The 19,132-nt window shown below is 42.0% G+C and overlaps 1 protein-coding gene across 1 annotated transcript in view; it reads left to right on the top strand.

The window, feature by feature from the left end:
- The window catches only part of b4galnt3b (beta-1,4-N-acetyl-galactosaminyl transferase 3b), an 85,798-nt gene that overhangs the window by 55,913 nt on the left and 10,753 nt on the right, over window positions 1-19,132 (top strand). Inside the window, exons 4-14 of the mRNA XM_042335226.1 lie at window positions 1,924-2,019; window positions 4,359-4,449; window positions 5,727-5,827; window positions 6,434-6,501; window positions 8,062-8,140; window positions 9,057-9,123; window positions 10,303-10,446; window positions 11,387-11,496; window positions 13,110-13,210; window positions 14,574-14,647; window positions 15,577-17,002. Of these exons, the coding sequence (XP_042191160.1) occupies window positions 1,924-2,019; window positions 4,359-4,449; window positions 5,727-5,827; window positions 6,434-6,501; window positions 8,062-8,140; window positions 9,057-9,123; window positions 10,303-10,446; window positions 11,387-11,496; window positions 13,110-13,210; window positions 14,574-14,647; window positions 15,577-17,002 (2,357 nt within the window). The remainder of the gene's footprint in view (window positions 1-1,923; window positions 2,020-4,358; window positions 4,450-5,726; window positions 5,828-6,433; window positions 6,502-8,061; window positions 8,141-9,056; window positions 9,124-10,302; window positions 10,447-11,386; window positions 11,497-13,109; window positions 13,211-14,573; window positions 14,648-15,576; window positions 17,003-19,132) is intronic.

The following is a 19,132-nucleotide window of genomic DNA, read 5'->3' as shown; positions in this document are numbered from 1 at the left end:
AAATTGCCATTCTAAGCCCTTTTATACTCCACACTTCACCCCGAATTCGCCAGAAGAGTTAACTAGGATTTATGACAAGATGGTGTATTTTCTTTGTTAATGTATTTGTCCAGATTTCTGTTATTCCACCTTGTTTACAAGCTTTTGTGGCCTGTGACGGGTGAACACAGTTGCTAAAGGCATCTTTACTTCATGCGGCACCTTTTAAAGGAGTCTGGGTTTAAATACAAAAACTTTGGTTGGGTCCTTTTCATTGAAGGAACAAACTGCGGATTTTCATTGAACAGAGGTAATGAATAGTGACAGGTGCAAAGGGTTTGAATAACAGGGTGTAGATACTGCCACAAGAGCCAGCTGTAGCAGCTGTGTTAATAGTGGCCCTTTACTGTATCCACTTCCCAGCCTCTGTGAAGTGGGATTTGAAGTGGAGCAAAAGAAAACACAACACACTGAGTGCTTTGAAACCAGGATTGCTGCTGCCACCTCGGAACAGTTGTCCACTACACTGGAGACTTACATATCTGAAAGGGTTGAATTTCAGTACAGCACTGTTTGTATCTTCACTGAAATTTACACTAAATGTAACCCTGCCCCCTTTCCCTGCTTGTTCATTTTGTTAGGTTTTCATTTTTTTTCTTTAAAAAGGCCTTTGCGGGCAAGTTGGGTCTGCTGGGGACACCGAGAATCATATCAGTGACCACTTCTTCTATATTACAGCAGTAACTCTCTAAGCCTTTTCGCTAAGCTCCCAAATCACAGTGCGTACACATTTTAAAACAAGTTTATTCCCAGCAGCTGAGGTGATGTAAAGGACACCAGATGCGTGAGCATATGGAAAGTGTGAGCTAAGCCCATCAAAGGTTGTGTGGCTCAGATTTGCTTGAGAGTAGAGGTGCAGAAGAATGCATGAGAGACATGCATGTCGTCAGTGTTGGAAAAATAGAAGTCCTTTCACTGCCCTAGCATTTCCCATTCACCACGCTCGTGGCCCCTTTGACTAAGAATGCCAACTTGTTCTGAATTGCATGCATTTTAGTTCGGTATGTTAATAATAATAATCCTTGCATTTGATATAACGTCTTATCACAGCATTGAGATGTCTCAAAGTGCTTCACAGAATATATTGTAAAGTGGATTGACTGTATATTTTGTGGGCGAAATACGGTAGCCAATTACGCACAGCAGTGTCCCATAAACAGTCGTAGATTGAGTAACCAATTTTTTGGGGCGGGGAGGGATTATAACCCCCGGAAACAAATACACCAATCGATTAACAACCAGGTTCCTTCTTACTGCTAGGTAAACAGAGATTTGTGAAGTAAGAAAACTTTCCTAAGGTTTCGCCCCTCCCAGGAATCAAACCCAGGTGCTCTCGCTTGTAAGGCCGAGGCTCTAACCAATACACTATAGGACTCCACAATAACAAGGAAATTGACAGAGTTCATAAATATTCATGTACTAATTGTTTATACAATGAATATATTTATATGATTTGCTGTGAACTTGTGTGCTCCTGATAATGTGGGGGGAATGGATATGTTGTAGCAAAGCTTTCCACTATACGATGGAACTCCAGAGTCTCATAACCCACCAAGAGCTCCTCTGGGGCAGCTCAAATCCCTCCGACACCAAGAAAGAAGTTTTCATCCAGGTTCTTTGAGATTGAGATGACTGTACACTACTCCTTGCGTGAGCCATTATCCACAACATATAACTGAGCCAGTGTCAACGGGTGGATTTCATTGTATTTGAACCTAAAAAGAATTTGTAAACAAAGGTGGCAAATTGAAGCCAATTTATGCATCGTAAATTAAGTACTGGAACTGCTTTCTCAAGTAAGAAACAGGGATAATAAGGATTTGAAACCCTCAACCAGTCTTGTGTGGTGCACACTAACTCAATGTACTTGCTTCTCTCTTTCAGTTCATGGGGCAAGCAAATTTGCACATATTTGAGGACTGGTGTGGCAGCTCTATCGATCAGCTCAGGAAAAATATTCACTTCCCTCTGTTTCCACATGTGAGTACCCGCGGGAGTTTCAAGCACATCTACATGAAAATAAATGCAGCGTCATCATCTCAATCTTTGAGGTTGTTTGTCGACGGTTGAAATCTAGCTCATGGCATCCTGCAAATCTTCGTGGTCAAAAGAGCCACGGTTGCAATTGCTTTCGTGGAGGCTGGAATTTTTAATCTCAAATGAAATACTGGCTAAATGCTATAATGCATTCAATAAAATAATTGTAATCATCTTTCAATTTGGTATTGTACCTTTCACATCAGGAGGATGTCTCAAAGGGCTTCACAGGATTTACTATAAAGTGTAGTGACTGTATTTTGTAGGCAAATGATTAGTGCTGCGCAAGTTAGTTTACACTATCATTGCTCACTTAAAAATCTTCATAGGACTTGCAATGTAAGGCTGTGATGTGCACTTTACTGAGATGGATAGAAATGTCATCCTTTTCGCAGGCAAATTAAAATCGCATTTTATTACAAGGCACTTATTACAAGAGTTTTATAGCTGGTTAATTTCTGGTCTTTAATTTTTATGATAATTTATTGGATTCAATCTTGATCATAACATAAGAACATAAGAGATACCAGACAAAAAAAGACCAAGGTCCATCTGGTTCACCTTCCTGGCGGTCTCACGCACATATATCCCAAACTACCTATGTGCTATATCCAATAATGTTATTTCCTAAAAGAAAACTATCTAATCTGTGTTTGAAAGAATCAACACTTCCTGCTTCAACTGTCTCCCTAGGGAGCCTGTTCCACAGGTTCACTATTCACTCACTGAAATAGTATTTGTGTAGACTCGTTCTGAATTTACCCTCTTCAATCACAGGCCGTGTCCTCTGGTTTTACTATTCTGGTCAAGTTGAAACAGCCTGTTATGATCTATATTGTTTTGCCCCTTTAGAATCTTAAAGACAGCAATTATGTCACCTCTCAATCTTCTCTTCCAGCGTGAACATGCCCAATTTACTTAGTCGCTCCTCATAGTCCAGTCTTTCCACTCCCTCAATCATTTTGGTTGCCCTCCTTTGTATCTTCTCGATTTCTTTAATATACTTTTCATACTGTGTGGCCAGAACTGTACACAGGACTCTAAAGTACGGTCTCACCATGATTTATACAGTGGCAGGATTACCCCACTATTTCAGCTTGCTGTTGATCTTTTGATATACATCTCAACATCTGGTTTGCTTTACTCACTGCCACAGAACATTGTTGGGGAGCTTCAGTTTATTGTCAATCAGGACCCCCAAGCATTTTTCATTTTCTATGCATATTATCTTCCTTCCGTTCAAACAATAGTCCCTTCCAGGATTTTTTGTCCCCATGTCAATTATTGTACATTCTCCACATTGAATTTCAACTGCCACTGATCTGCCCAATTCCCAAGTATGTTCAAATCCTCCTGTAATCTATCTTATTCAGCTTCGCAATCTACCTCTTGTATTCCCTCGAATTTAGAAAATTGAGGGGTGATTTGATAGAGATTTTTAGGATGATAAAAGGATTTGATAGGGTGGATGCAGAAAAGCTATTTCCTAGCAAAACAAGGGGTCATAGTTTTAAAATTAGAACCAAACCATTTAACAGCGAAATTAGGAAGCATTTTTTTCACTCAAAGGGTGGTAGAAATCTTGAACTCTCTATTCCAAAAGGTCGTGGATGCTGGATCCATCCACACCTTCAAGAAAGAGATTGACAGATTTTGGTAGGTCGGGGTATTAAGGGATATGGGGAGAAAGCGGGAAATTGGATTTGAAATTCTAGTAAAGATATAGATCAGCCATGGTCTAATTAAATGGCGGAACAGGCTCAATGGGCTTAAAGGCCTACTCATGTTCCTATGTTCCTACCACCTTCATTAGCTGGGCGTCATCTGCAAACTTAGCCATTGTGGCTAAGTTGCGACTCCTAGTTCCAGATCATTTATAAAAATATTAAACAAAAGAGGTCCGGAACAGACCCTTGTGGAACTCCACTGGTAACATTTTCCCACTCTGATGATATTCCCTGTACCACTGAAATTCCCTGTACCAAACCGTCAAAGAAAAACAGTAAATTAGATTGGCAAGATCTTACTTCATGAAACCATGTAGGCTATCATTTATGATTTTATTTCTATCCAGATGCTCCATGATTTTATCTTTAGTAAAAGTCGCCATAATTTTAGCCACAATGGACATCAAACTTACTGGTCTGTAGTTTCCTGGGTCACTTTTGTTACCTTTCTTAAAAATAGGAGTAACATCTGATGATTCAGCTGATTTTTACTTCTGTATTTGAAACGAAACTCATAATTTATTGTTCTAACAAAGGCCAACTGATCTCTTCCAGACACGAACGGTGGTTAAAAAACTGGCAGTGGCACCAAGTTGGACCAATTATGGACTCAGGATATTTGGTTATATTCACCCCTACGCTGATAGTAAGTCACTTCTGCCTCTGGTTGCTCTGTGTCCATGCTGGCAATGTAATATTGATAATGATAATAATTCTTGCATTTGATAAAGCATCTTATCACATCATTGAGAAGCCTCAAAGCGCTTCGCTCACTGGGCTTACTGCAAGTGGTGTGACTGTGTGTATTTTGTGGGCAATGTAATGTTACATTAAGCAGACTCATGCACCACCAGAGAGGTCAGGATTGGATCTGGCATGATTGTTGTGTATTGACTATATTGCAATCTAACCTTCAAGGGTTACAACAATAACAATAATAATTGTTACATTTGATATACCCCTTTCACCTTGTGAGGACATCTCAAAAAACGCTTACAGGATTTACAGTGAAGTGTGGTAAGCGTGTTTGAATGAGTGATTCAAAAGTATTGAGGGCATGGATTCACCCTGTCACAGGTTGTGCATACTGAACAGCGATATGTAAATGCAGGAAGAAAGGACTGCTTTAAAATGATTTAATTAATTTAGTTTGATCATAAACTCTGCTGAGATTCTTTTCTGAGCATCTCAGTAATACAGGACAAGGGACCCGGGAGTCTTACTGGAGGGGGAGTGGGGTGTGGGGACGAGTTACAGAGTCCAGCTTCCACTGACTGAGCACTCCATCTAGGCAGTGGTGCCCAGAATTAATGCATTCCTGCAGGAGGGAGGGCAATTGAGCGACTTATTAACAATGATCCATTCACCTTGCTGTAATTGCTGGTTCCTATCTAGCCCCTCTTTCACCTGCATGGGTGGGAATGGAGTCCTAACGTAAGATAAATTTCAGTATATGACTTGGCGAGAATTGGCGAGAAGCGAACTTTAGTGAGCTTGGACATGATTGATGCCACATTCTCCGACAGCTTCACTTCTGTGTTCTGCCCACCCCAAATGGATATCTCTATTTTGCTTCAACCCGGATCCGTGTAGGTGCTGCCAGGTGAAATGTGGAAGCGCGTTTTCCCGTGTTCCATGTTCTTTGCATGAAGAGATCCCCTTCCTGTACTGCTGCCAGAGCACTGCATGGTCCACTGGTACCCACCACAGAACAGAGTTCACTGCCGGCACTACACTGCCTCATGCAGACTAGATCAGAGCTTCTGTTAGCATTAATTTAAGCTAAATCCAACATTAAATGATGTGATGTGCAGCGTCGTGCCTGATCTTCGCCCCAGGGCAGCTATCTGGGAAATGGGATTGACAGTGAGCATGGCAGGTGGGATCCCAGCAGACACAGTCATTTTACTGTCCTGTTCCCAGGTGAATTCCAGTTTGTGGTGGCCTCTGACGATAATTCTGAGTTCTGGCTGAGCACAGATGACACCCCGTCCAACGTCATGTTGCTGGCAAGGGTCGGGAAGGTATGAGATTGTGAGCGCAGCACCTTGAAACAGAGTTAAATCCAGTGTACATATTTTTTGCCTCAGTGAATTTTTTTATATAGCAATTTAAGCAGACTTCAGATGCATGCAATAAAATGTATTCCGTGTCCCATTTCAAAGGATTCTTACTTTTGATATATCAGGATAGGTGGTATCTCAAAGCGCTTCACAAGATTTACTGGGAAGTGTAATGACTGTCTATTTTGTAGGCATTCTTAGCCGCCAAAAAGTGAATGACTGATTTTTTTAAACCTGGGGAAATTGTAGGCCAGGTACTGGGAGAAACTCCATTCTCTTTTTGAATAATGACATGGGACCTTTAACATCCACTTGAACAGATACACACGGCCTAAGTTTAACATCTCATCCGAGGCACGGCACTTCCAGCATTGCAGTGTTCTCCCAGCACTGCACTGGAGCAGCAGCCTTGACTGGGTAAATTCAAAAGTCATGACTTGGGGCTTGAACCCACAAACTTCTGACTCGGAGGCGAGAGTGCTACCAACTGAGCCAGACTGACATTTATATTAACACTATGCAACTATGGGCCAAAAAGCACAAGGTAACCTTCTGATTCCATCCTAGACTGGCAAAGAGTGGACAGCCCCAGGGGAATTTGGAAAATTTCAAAGCCAGGTCTCCAAGCCCATCCCGTGAGTATGGCACGATTCAATTATCAAAGCATTCCTGACCCACAGCAACTACCCGATTGTTACGAAAGAGGGAGTTTCATCTTTTCCTCTTTTTCAGCAGTCTGAAGTATTTTCTTGGAAAGCTTTTTCCTTATCAAACAAAGAAGTTGATCTTGCTATTCCTTTTGTAGGCCATTTGAAGGCAACTTTGCGGTGATTTTGATCAGAGATATAAAGTAATTATATATATAATCTTTGCATTTGATATAGCTCCTTATCACGTCCTTGAGACGTCTCCAAGCGAGTCTTTCTAATAAGCACGTTATTATAATAAATCAGGTCCTTTGATATTAAAAAAAGTTGACGTCTAGACCCAGCTGAAAATTTCAGCCAACCCCCCATTATCCACGTATTCAAGTGTAACAGGAATAATTATCTTTGCATTTGATATCGTGCCTCATCATGTCACTGAGACATCTCAAAGCACTTTGCAGGATTTTATTGTGAAGTGTAGAGACTGTGTGTTTGTATATCACAAGCTTGAATAGCCATTTGACGGGAGATTAGCTACGATGATATACGGAAAGCTTTTTTTATATCTTGTCCTGAAACTGGAGAGATAAATCCGCAGTAATTTATAGCACAGGCAGAGGTCATTCGGTCCACTGAGCTGGCTGGCTGAAACAGTGTGTTGTTAGTCTCATTCTCCTTCCTTTTCCCCACACCCTGTTATATTCCTAAACCCTGCACTCACCGTGATCTGTGAAGATTGATAGAATAGTACAAATGAGTAAATACAACAGCAACTTGCATTTATATCGCGCCCTTCATTTTGGTTGAGTCTAAAAGCACTTAAATGATTGTTATTCCCATCTTTTAAATCCACATTCAATTGAATTTGAACATCTCGAATGTTGCTTTCCTAATGATGAGAGTTGAGTTTGAATCCTGCTCTTAACCCAGCGCGACACCTCCCTGAGAGGGAGCGGTTTCCCGCCCTGTGCTGGGTTCCTGGGGTCTGTGTATTGGCTCAGGTGAAATTATGGGAGGTCAACCAAATGGTTGTAATGATTGCATCCTCATTGTCCCTAAAGGGTGGACTGTCCAACAAGGCAGGGTAGATGCTTTGGGGGTTGGAACAGAAGGGGAAAGTCTGAACGTTTTTTTGCTGTAGTTGACTCTTGATTCAAGTACAAGTCAAATTTGTTTGTTCAAAGCAGGAGTGCACGTGCGCAGTGCATTACCTCTGCTTTCCACCACTCCCCACTTCATCGCTGCTCTCCTCACCCTCTTTGCTTCACCTTTGTTCTCCAACCCTCATCTATCTAGTGTTGAGCATGGACAAGCTATTTTGCAGGAGGCACTATTGCTGGCCAGCTGCCAGCATCTGTGAAATGTTGCCATTCTGAGTCAGCGACTTCTAGATGGGGTGGGATCTGAAATATCTTATGGCTCCTTAACGAAAGTTCACAGTGCCAGACTAGCTGTAAGCCCTAGTATCAATAAAACACTTGTTACCCACACTTTTACAGCAGTTACTTCCTTCACGTCATCCTGCCTTTCTCTGTTTGCTGCCTGCAGATTGCTGTCTCACAGGAAATATTACTTTGAACTATTACACAAGCAAAACGACCAGGGAACCGATCATGTTGAAGTTGCTGTAAGTTCTTATTGATTTGTACCTTGAACAAACAAACACGTTTAGAGAAAATAAGCCATTGACGCTTTTATCTTATCGTTCCCCATTAATGGTGAAACGTGTGTTTGAAATGTAGAATATTGACTTTGGAGGTACAGTCGCTGAGTGCTGCCCAGTCAGGGTTATGTTTTATCCCTTTGTTGTCACTCCATACACAATGTTCTGCTCCCATGTAATCATTCAAAGTGTTTTAAGGTCACCGGATAAAATTGTTTGTCACCCAGATAAAATTGATGGGCCGGGCTAAAAGGGTTATACTAACTGGTGATTCCGGGGTGTGTGGTGGACAACCCCCAGAATCTGATCGGAAGCAGATCTGTACCCCCAACACCCCCAAATACCAACGAGGGATTCACTATTCATTCCTTAATTTGCCAATCTCATGGGTTGGACCCCAAGTGCATTGTGAAATTTACAATTTACACAACCGATTTGAACAGCAGTGAGTCAGTGTTAGAAAGTTGTTTGTGAAAATGGATTGATTGTGGAAATGGCTTTGCCAGTATTTCGTTTTTCTGGTGACGGAACGGGTTCGTTTGAGGCATTTGCAAAAGGGAAGGGAAGAGATGGCCCTTAATCTATGCCATCTCTGCCATCTTGGGACACCGGATGTCACCGGCGATTTTCCCAGTGGCCGAAATGCGGAGCAAGAGATGAGAGGTAAACCAAAGGCTGTGTGGGGACAGTGCATCACTCTCCAGCCGTTTATTACCATTAAAGCTGCTTTTGGAACTTGTAGTGAATACTCTGTTTACTTGCAATTAGAGCTCACTGTGGTTAGTGTTTCCCATCCCTTTAGCAATTTTCTCAAATTAGGCTCTTAATGTAGATTGTTTTACAACAGATGTGACCCATTTTATATGTGTTTCTTTTCCAGTGGCGGCTGCATAGTCCAGGCCTTACGTTCAGTATTATTGATTCTCGGTATATTTCACTCTATACGAGTAAGTAAAGATGCTATTATACAAACATAATTCACATATATAAAAATGTCAGTTTCCTAACTTACCAGATCCTGTAGCAGGTGAAATGGAGAGGCGAGGCAAAATTCGGTGCAACCTTGTTACAAAATAACTTGCATTTATATCACGCCTTTCACGCGGAGTAGCAGCTTGGAGTGCTTGGCAGTAGCAGAGCTTGACGCCAAGCCAGGGAGAGAGGCACAGTCAATGAGGAAGATCTTCTGGTGTGACCTGAAGATGGGCAAGTAAGAGGCAAGGTGCAGGGATTGAGACAAGGATTTCATAGTTACAGGGTGTAGAGGCTGAAAACACAGCCGCCAACACAAAGCAGAAGGGCGAGGGATGTGCAGGAGTGCTGAGCAAAGGGGTGGGTAGAGGAATGGGATATGAGCAGGTTGGAGAGGTAGGGAGGTGCCAGGGAGTGAAGTGGTTTGTATAATGTGCTCGTTGCAGCACTGAATCGCTTCTAATAGGAATGCAGCCCATGTACTACACTGGCTTGGTTCCCACACTAAAAATGGCTAACTTCCAGGTCATCATGTCGCTGCTGACATCACTTCTGGCCTTGCATATTTCCAGGGCACAAGAAGTGAGGTCTGCAGGGATTCGATGACCAAGGATTCATCCACTTGTGTTAGTGTGGGAACTGTCCATCATAGGCCTCTTTGGGATTGGGATTCGATGCCGCCTCCCTCAATTTCCACCTTCAGACAGGACTCCACTCTAACAGGGCATTAAATGTGTCTAAATGTGTCCAAGAGCTCTGCTGGAGACTTAAAGAGATGAATTATGTTACACTGTTGATGTCGTCTCTACTTTCCACACAGCATATCGAGAAGTAATAGTTTGCATGTCATGAAAATAGGAGTTGGCGATGTACTTGTTAAATTGAACTGTGCTGAGTTATTATTAGGCAATTATGAAATAATTATATTTCCTACTTGCTGCTAGCGAGAGGGGGAAGTGGTGAGGTGACTGTAGAATTTAAGGATGGATAGAAAGAGGGCAAGATAGACTGAAGTGCATTATAATGGGTGCTGGTCTGTATAAGTGGATTATTTTGTAAATTGCTCCAACGCAGTAAGACTAGAAAGCACCATTGATTTCTGGAGGTCAGTGCCTTCACAAATTTTTTCTGCCTTTGTGTATGTTCTGTTCCAGATGAATCATTCATCCAAATGAACGAAGTACAACATATTCCACAGTCGATTGCAAGCCACAGAAAGAGCTATGGCTATGTACGTCCCCATGGAAACCACCCCGCAGAAATGCTGAAGCACCATCCACGAGATACCTTTTTCCAGTGTAAGATTTCTGTCCGTATGTTTCCCGTTCAATGTAATAGTTATCTTACTAAACTTTCCTAAACTAAACTCCCTGGAGGTTCTATATAATATAAGTTTTACCTTAAGAGATTTGGGTACAGAGTTTGGTCTGGTTAATTATGGGGGCAGCAGAGTTTTGAATGAGCTGGATCTTTTGAATGGTGGAGCTGGGGAGCGTGGAGTGCCTCAGTGCGAAGAGAATAGAGCCTTTGGGCAGCCTTTGGCTATTGTCACACACGTGTACAATTTGCTATGGGACAGTCAGCAGACTACTAAAATATAGAGCTATTCAGTTGCCCTCCCCACCCACACATACAAACAAATCTGGTTTGCACGACAGTGGAATATTTAGCAATCAAGCAATATCCTTTATGGTGCTGTGAGTGAGTGCAACTCTTATAACCAATATGCATTCTTTTTTTCCAGTTGATTAATTTTGCCATAACTCTTGTGATCTGCAGGCAGGAACTCTGTATCATCTAACAGAGGTTTAAGGGCACGTTTCCTGTAGTTTTCAGTTACCTATCTCTTTTTCTGGTCTTTGAATGTTTTGCTCCTTTGTTGAATTCACCAATCCTTTGTGGTACAATTACTAAATGTATTTCTGTTATGAAATAGAATTGGACATGGGGCTCTGTGTTTCAGGTAAATCAATATGTCTTCATTTCTGTTATTTTTGTATCTTATCGCTTTTTATTAATGAATAGTAAACCTTGCAAGTTTTGGAGAAACATCAATCTTTTGCCTTGGGGCTTCAGAATTGCTTCATTCAGAGAAAATCTGAAGTTTCTAGCTTCCACTCCCAGAGGATCTTATTAAGAATTCTTCACTAATGCAATAATCATAGTCCTGCTTTATTGGTAAATGATCCAATGGAAGATCTGGCACACTGTTTAATCTCGTTCTTCATCTTATTTCAGTGCCTTTCATTGAAGAGTCCAAGATCCGCCAGGTGTTGCCCGAGTGTGTCTACAGACCCAGCTATGTTATAAAGGGATTCCCGCTGCTTCGCTATCAGGGATTGCAGTTTGTAAGCGCATTTTATTTTAAGTTTCTACAGGGAGAGAGAATGACCATGCTACAACTTCTCAGTGCTGACTGCAAGCGAGCTGTGTGCTTTGCTCACATAGGCTTCAGTTGGCAAAGGCCAAAATTGCATTTATTTCCTTCTGTGATCAAACATGCTGAATTTCTATTCCTTTAGTTTTTATAATAATTTATGATTTGAGTGAATAAGTAATGATGTTTAAGTAAGTATAAATATAAAGGTTTGGTTTAGTTTACGTGAGCTCAGTTTTACAGGCAATCCAATTTACAATGTATTCTGTGAAGGTCTTTGAAATGTCTCAACGATTGATATGGCGCAATATCAAATGCAAGAGTTGTTATTATTATTAGTTGGTTGGGGCATTGCATTGTTACAAGTTTCCTGTTCAGTATCATGCTGTAGTTCTGGACTCTTGACAGTGTACAGAAGTGCTTTGATTCTTATCGATCTGCGCACTTAAAGCTGAGATTTCTCCCGGCTTTTACTAACTAAGCCGAGAGCTTTCCTCAGAAATTATCAGTCTGGAAAGCCATTTGTTTTGTTGGAGATGTTCTATTAAACCAGAAAGATCAATACAAAACTCAGATCATTCTTCAGGCTGTCAAAGTTAACAGTGTTCTTCAAAGACTGCTGATGTCATGGTACAACAACAATAACAAAATTACGTCTGTATAACACCTTTCACGTCGAGAGGATGTCCCAATGTGCTGGACAGACAGTTACGGATCCAAGCTGGGGGTCGGGCTGGGGGAGGGTGGAGGACAGGAGAGGGAAGCAGGGTGATCGAAAGCACAGTCGAAGAGGAGGGTCTTGAAATGGGTCTTGAAGGTGGCAAGGGAGGGGCCAGGCGGAGGGACTGCGGGATGGAGTTCCAGAGGGTGGGGGCAGAGTGGCAGAAGGCCCACCCGCCAATAGTGGGGCGATCAAGGCGCGGGGGATGTGAAGCAGGCTGGAGCCCGCTGAGCGGAGGGAGCGAGCAGGATGGTAAGGGTTAGGATCAGCCCCTACCAAACTAAGTAAATGAATATTGATAATGGATTAAAAAATGCAGTTAACTTGCAGAATTATTTCAAAACTTTCAAGCTACTCTAACTACAACTGAGAATGAGGCGTTGTTACACCACTTGGTAGACGATATACATTTTTATTATGTGATATTGTTGTCAAGTTAATATGTTAGTTAATGGGAAACTGGAGATCGCCACCTTGTGGATATTATCTTGCACATCAGCAGACTTTTATCATCAGAAATAAGGACAGAATTCTCATTCTTGTTTATATTTGTGTTGAGGTGTGCAATTTAAATTTCAAGCCAAATATAAAAATTTTGACAAAGGTTATTACGTTTGATTAGATGTCACCTTGGCTTAGTTGGTAGCACTCTCTCATCAGTGGTCATGAATGTTTTGGGTTCAAGCTCTACATTGGGACTTTGAGCTCACAGTCTACAAGGCAGTTTCTTCTGATTGTCGTGGCCAACAATCCACCCTTTAAATTTATTTCATGGCTGTTTGTTGACTGAAATACAAATATGTATATCAGTAACTATTTGATCATTACCGGTAATGACTTTTGTCCTTTTATTTTCATTCCAGGTTCACCTGACCTATGTGTATCCCAATGATTACACAAGGCTCACACACATGGAGTCAGAAAACAAATGTTTTTACTATGAGAATATGTATTACTTTGAGAGGTGAGGATGTCGTTGATTCGCAAAATTTCACAGCAGTAGTAATAATAAGCTTTGCATTTAGTATAGGAATATATTATAGCTTCATTCACGTCAGCAGGATGTCCCAAAGCGCTTCACAGTATATATTTTAAAGTTGAGTGACTGTGTGTTTTATGGGCGAATGAGGCAGCCAATTTGGCCACAGTATTTGACAATGCTATTCCATACAATGGAGTCTAACTCAGTGGATGGGAATTTCTAACAGGATTTTTAATATGAAAGCCAGAAGTACAGCTCAGGAACTCTTAGGAACTCCACTCCTATACAATCTCCGTTCAGGGTGGAATTGCAATGTGTCAATGTGACATTAGCAGAAGGAGTCCCCACTCAGGGAATGCACCCCAGTGTATTGGAAAATGTGGGAGTCGATCAAGGATTGAAGGATGGGATGGGGGGGGGTGTGGCGAGATTTGGCTGACTTGGCTCCACCCCTCTGCGTCGCCAAATCTCCCCCCACACCCCATCCTTCAATCCTTGATCCATTTCCTCCTAACATGGCTCTGATTGGCGGAATGGGCAATGTCCGGCCTTTGATTGGCAGCTGTCTGTCAGTTGGGGTCGGTGGCAGGATAAGGGGCTGTGATTGGCGACTGGGCTGTCAGTCAGTGGACGGTAGAAAACAGCAACGTGAACAGGAAAAAGTACAGATAAGTGAGTCCGTTTGGGCTGACTTTTTTTGCTGACTTGAATCAACCTCAGTGTGATTGAGTGGGTCATGATCCCCCCCCCCCCACCTCACTCCGACCCGCATTGTCTCTGCTACTGGGAAAGCTACTGCGCTGTTGTTTTGATTGCCCATCTCAAACCAATAAGGGAGGGTTGAAGGTTTAAATGTTTTCCAATTACCTGTTATGACATTGTAATGGTCTCAGAACATCAGCCTGGCTCAGATGGTAGCACTCTTGCTTCATAGATAGAAAGTTGTGGGTTTAAGCCTCATGTCAGGACTTTGAGCTCACAGTCTAGGCTGACACTCCAGTGCAGTGCTGGGGGAACACTGTGTTGTCAGAAGTGCCGTTTTACAGACAAAATGTTAAAACTGAATCCCAACTGCCGAATTGAGGTTAGATCCCATGATATGAAAAGGTAAGAGCTTTTCTCAATGTCCTGGCCAACAATCTCCAAATGAAATTAGTCACTAACTCCGTAGCTGTTTGCTGTTTGTTTCTCTGCCATGTTCACCTATATAGTATACAATCACTGAACATTAGAATAAAGACTATGAAGCATCTTGAGATTCAACAGACTTGAAAGTGTATATCAAATGCAAAGATTATTATTATTTACTATTATATAATATTGTGCTTTCTACTTTATCCAAAAGATTTGGATTCAGCAGATACATGAAGATGGACACACTAGAAAAAGACAAGGAAAATCTTTTCAGGATGGGAGCAGGTAACGTTTTAAATTGCATTTGTGATTCAGTGCAAAATAATAATTCTCTGTTTGTACAATTAAAACGTTGGCGTGTTCGCTGAATTAAATAACCACTCCTGCTCATCATTGAGGATTGCTTTTTGGGGATTTGGACTGCACTGCCCCAGAGAGCCATAGATGCAAAATTGACAGAAGTATTTAAATTATAAAAGGATATGATGAGAAAAGATAGAAGTGGGATTAGATGGAAATGGGATTAAGGGAGATGATAGTTCATTGTGCTATGGGATAGTGTATTGCTCAGCAAGGTCGATAGTTCAAATGGCATTTTCTAATCTATGGTTTGTCAAACCCCAACCAACAAAGTTAAAATTTCCAAATGGTAATATCAGAACCTCTAAATGTTGGTTATGTTGCAATTTTGTAACTTGACTGTGCGCTCACTCTAATTTCAGGCTGTGGAAGATCCTTTGAAATCCATGTTCTATTACTGTATCGAATACAAAGACCTGATCTGGAAATACTCGTAATTACCAAAGCTCTCGTTTGATGGTTACACACCTGTGCCCCTTACAGCAGCAATCGATCACGGGGCAGCAATTCTGACCGATGTGCTTTCACAGTTAATGTTTTTGAGGTTTAGGAAAGAACAAGCGAGAGTGAAAGACAGCGCAGTAGAACAAGTGAATGCGTGTCGTGACATTACAACAGATAGCAGGTGCCACAAATCAGAAACCCGTGAGATAGCGCATTGGGATCGCTTAGGAGGAACAAGAGAGTAAAGTTTGAGAATAAAAATAGTTTTGAATAAAACCTTGTTCTTGCCATGATTAATAACAACATTAATAAAAATAATAATGTTATTATAAAAATATTCTAGTGCAAGTATAGTTGCAAAATGAGTTGAACCCAATCACGCCTTGACCTGGGTGGCCTTTTTTCTTCAGGGATGCCCAATAAGCAGAAGTTCAATGATGAGCAGAGGTGGGAGGAGAATGCTGACCACGAGGATGAGTATTATTACGAAGAGGGCGATACAAAAGCCGATGCGGAAGAGCAGAGTCGGGACCACGTTGAGGAGGTTGAGCAGCCGAATGTGCAGGAGCCTGCACGAGATGACCGAGAGGAAGGTGTCAATCTGAAGGACTACGGCGATGACTATGATGATTACGCTTTTAATAGGAGAAGAAAGCTATTTCATTTTATAGCAAAAGCAGCCGATGATAATGCCTTTGACCATGACAAGGGTATCGGCCTAAAGGGAAGAGGGACAGTGGCTCAAAGAGAAATGATGACCAGCCGTAACAAAATGGCTGTTGCTAAAAATATCGTGCAGAACATCACCTTTCTGAGAATCAGTTGGCAAAGAGCAAAGGACTCTCCCGTTCTCCAGAAACCCAGATACAGAGCATCGGTAAGTGCATCACCATTGGACAACATAGAAAGGCGACAAGTAAACCCCTCGGTCAGAGAGAAGACAAAAGGCGAAAGGATTGTGACAAAGGGTATCTCTCGCAGAGAAAGCCTAGATAGGAATAAAACTGCTAATAGGCTTCAGCTTGCTGAGAGAGGTATTCATAGGTATAAGAAGCAACCGGGAAAGAAACCAGCGGATACAGTTGGTCAGCAACCAAACAGAATAGTGCATACCCCACAGCAGCCTGTCTCACCACTGAGAGTGCAGAGGAATGATGGCGTGTCTCAGAACAGTACCGGGAACAGAACGGGAACCAATTTGCTGAAAAATGGCCGAGAATTGAAACCGCGGCCTGAAGAGAAAGGGAAAGCTGGTGCCAAGGGACAGTACAGAAGATCGAGGAAGTCTGAGCCTGGTAACAGGAAGGGAATGTTGCACAATACCACGGCTCAGGGTCTCCCAGCAATTCCACTTGCAATGGAGGCCCGGCCAGTCCAAGTAAACAGTCAGACAAAAGCCAAACAACCCTTCATGGGAAGGGAGATAGACCACGATTACATCGACAAGAAAAACAACGCTGCATTTCGAAATCCCACAATTAAAATCCAAGATGGGTTCAAACAACTTGGCAGAACCGATCGGAAATGGGGTTCAATCTCCTCCATGGATTCTGTAACTAACAGCAAGCGAGCTGAGGTGGGGGTGGGGGAGGAGGAGGGTATGGAGATGGAGGAGGACACAGAAGAGCAGGATGATCTGACTGCGTATCAACATGTGTTTGATAAAGCAGTGAACTGGGAGCAGACCTTCTCAGTGAACAATCTGAATTTTCATGCTTTAAGGTCAGACTGGATTGATCTCCGGTGCAATGTTTCTGGCAACCTGCTGATCAAAGAGCAAGAGGCCCTGGATATAGCTGAAGCATATATGAAGAAGCTGAATGAGAAGCATAATGGGTAGGTGGTGGCTCACATCTCTGTAAAAATCGGTCACTCACTCCATGGCTATTTGTGGGACATTGCTGTGCGCGACTGGCTGCCACGTTTCACCACCCAAATACACAGCCAATACACTTTACAGTATATCCTGTGAAGCATAAGAACATAACAATTAGGAGCAGGAGTAGGCCATTCGGCCCCTCGAGTCTGCCCCGCCATTCAATAAGATCATGGCTGATCTATTTAACGCCCACCTACCCGCCTTATCCCCATATCCCTTAATCCCTTTATCCACAAGAAATCTATCAATCTCAGTCTTGAATATGTTCAAGGACTGAGCATCTACAGCCCTTTGGGGTAGAGAATTCCATAAATTCACTACTCTCTGAGTAAAGAACATAAGAATTGGAGCAGGAGTAGGGCTTTAGGTTTCTATAAGATCACCTCTCATTCTTCTATATTCTAGAGAATATAGGTCTAAATTGCTCAACCTATCCTCATAACTCATCCCCCTCATCCCTGGTACCAAACTAGTGAATCTACATTGTACCCCCTCCAAGGCAAGTACGTCCTTTCTTAAATAAGGAGACCAAAACTGCACACAATACTCTAGGTGCGGTCTCAGCAAGGCCCTACACAGTTGCAGCAAGACTTCCCTACTCTTATACTCTAACCCTTTTGTAACAAATGCCAACATACCGTTAGCCTTCCTAATTGCTTGCTGTACCTGCAAACTAACTTTTTGTGACTGGTACAAGAACACCCAAGTCCCTCTGAATGCTCACACTATCTAGTCTCTCCCCTTCTAAAAAATAATCTCTATTGTTTTTGTCACCTAGGTGGATGACCTCACACTTCCCTACATTATACTTCATCTGCCACCTATTTGCCCACTCACCAAGTCTATCTATATCTCGTTGCATTTTTTTAATGTCATCCTCTGTGTTTACTCTCCCTCCTAGTTTAGTGCCATCCGCGAATTTGGATATATTAAGTTCGGTGTCCTCATCTAAATCCTCAAGCACTTTGAGACATCTCAACAAGATGCTATAAAATGCAAGGATTATTATTAATATTAATAATTGCTCTTATATTGCACCTCTTTTCATTTCCTTTTTTTACAATTCACTGTGTCCTGTATTATTTTTCTAATTTTCTCCCAATTTTCAAACTCCTTCTCGCCTGGTTTCCAGAGATGTGTTTCTAATGTTTGTTGTCCCGTCCACCCCCCCACCCCAAAAGCCCCCCACAGCTGAGCACCATTCATGTGAAAGTCTGAGCAGTGACTGTCAGCAACCACTCTACTATAGAAGATGTCACAGCCAAGCCTGACCTCTCCCCACTTGGCTTTCACACGTGCACTACCAGTAGAGGGTGTTGTAGGAATAGGAACAGGAATAAGCCATTCAGCACCTCGAACCTGTTCTGCCATTTTGTTAGATCATGGCTGATCTGCACCTCAACTCCAATTACCCACCTTTACCCCTTATCCTTTGATACCATTACCTGTAGAGCGACCAGGTGCAATAACTGGGTCTCAGTGGAATCTACAAATAACAACAATCCTTGCATTTGATTGCGTTTGGTGGAGTCCTGTAGCTTAGTGGTTAGAGCACTTGTCTCACAAACGAGAGGACCTGAGTTTGATTCCCAGCAGGGCGAAATGTTAGACAAGTTCCTTTATGCCTTTGTTTACCTACCAGCTGTAAATAGGAACCTGGTTGTTAGTCGATTGGTGGATCGCTTTTCCAGGGCTAATAATCACTTTTAAAAAAAATTATAATTTGGTCACTCAATCCACGACAGTTTGTGGGACAGCTCTATGTCAAATGCAAGGATTATTATTATTATTAACCTTAATAAAAGAAGTATAAGTACAAGGTCTAAAAGGAAACAACAAATAATAATTATAATCCTTGCATTTGATACAGCGCTTTTCACCTCAGGAGGATGCTCTTCACAGGATTTACTGTAAAGCATAATTTGTACTGTGTGATATATTGGTAAGTTTTGTACTTTCAAAGGAAAACAATGGAAAGTATTAAGATTAGCAATTGAGAAACACCTCTTGTCTCAAGGTTGACAGGAATCCTTTTAAAAATTTGGCATTGTTTACTACTTCAGCTGTGTTCTGCCAGGCTATTGGTT

This window comes from Callorhinchus milii, unplaced genomic scaffold (assembly GCF_018977255.1).
Source record: "Callorhinchus milii isolate IMCB2004 unplaced genomic scaffold, IMCB_Cmil_1.0 Scaffold5, whole genome shotgun sequence".
Classification (NCBI taxonomy): Eukaryota; Metazoa; Chordata; class Chondrichthyes; order Chimaeriformes; family Callorhinchidae; genus Callorhinchus; species Callorhinchus milii.
Note: the sequence above shows the minus strand (reverse complement) of the source record. Positions and strands in the feature narration are given on the sequence as shown.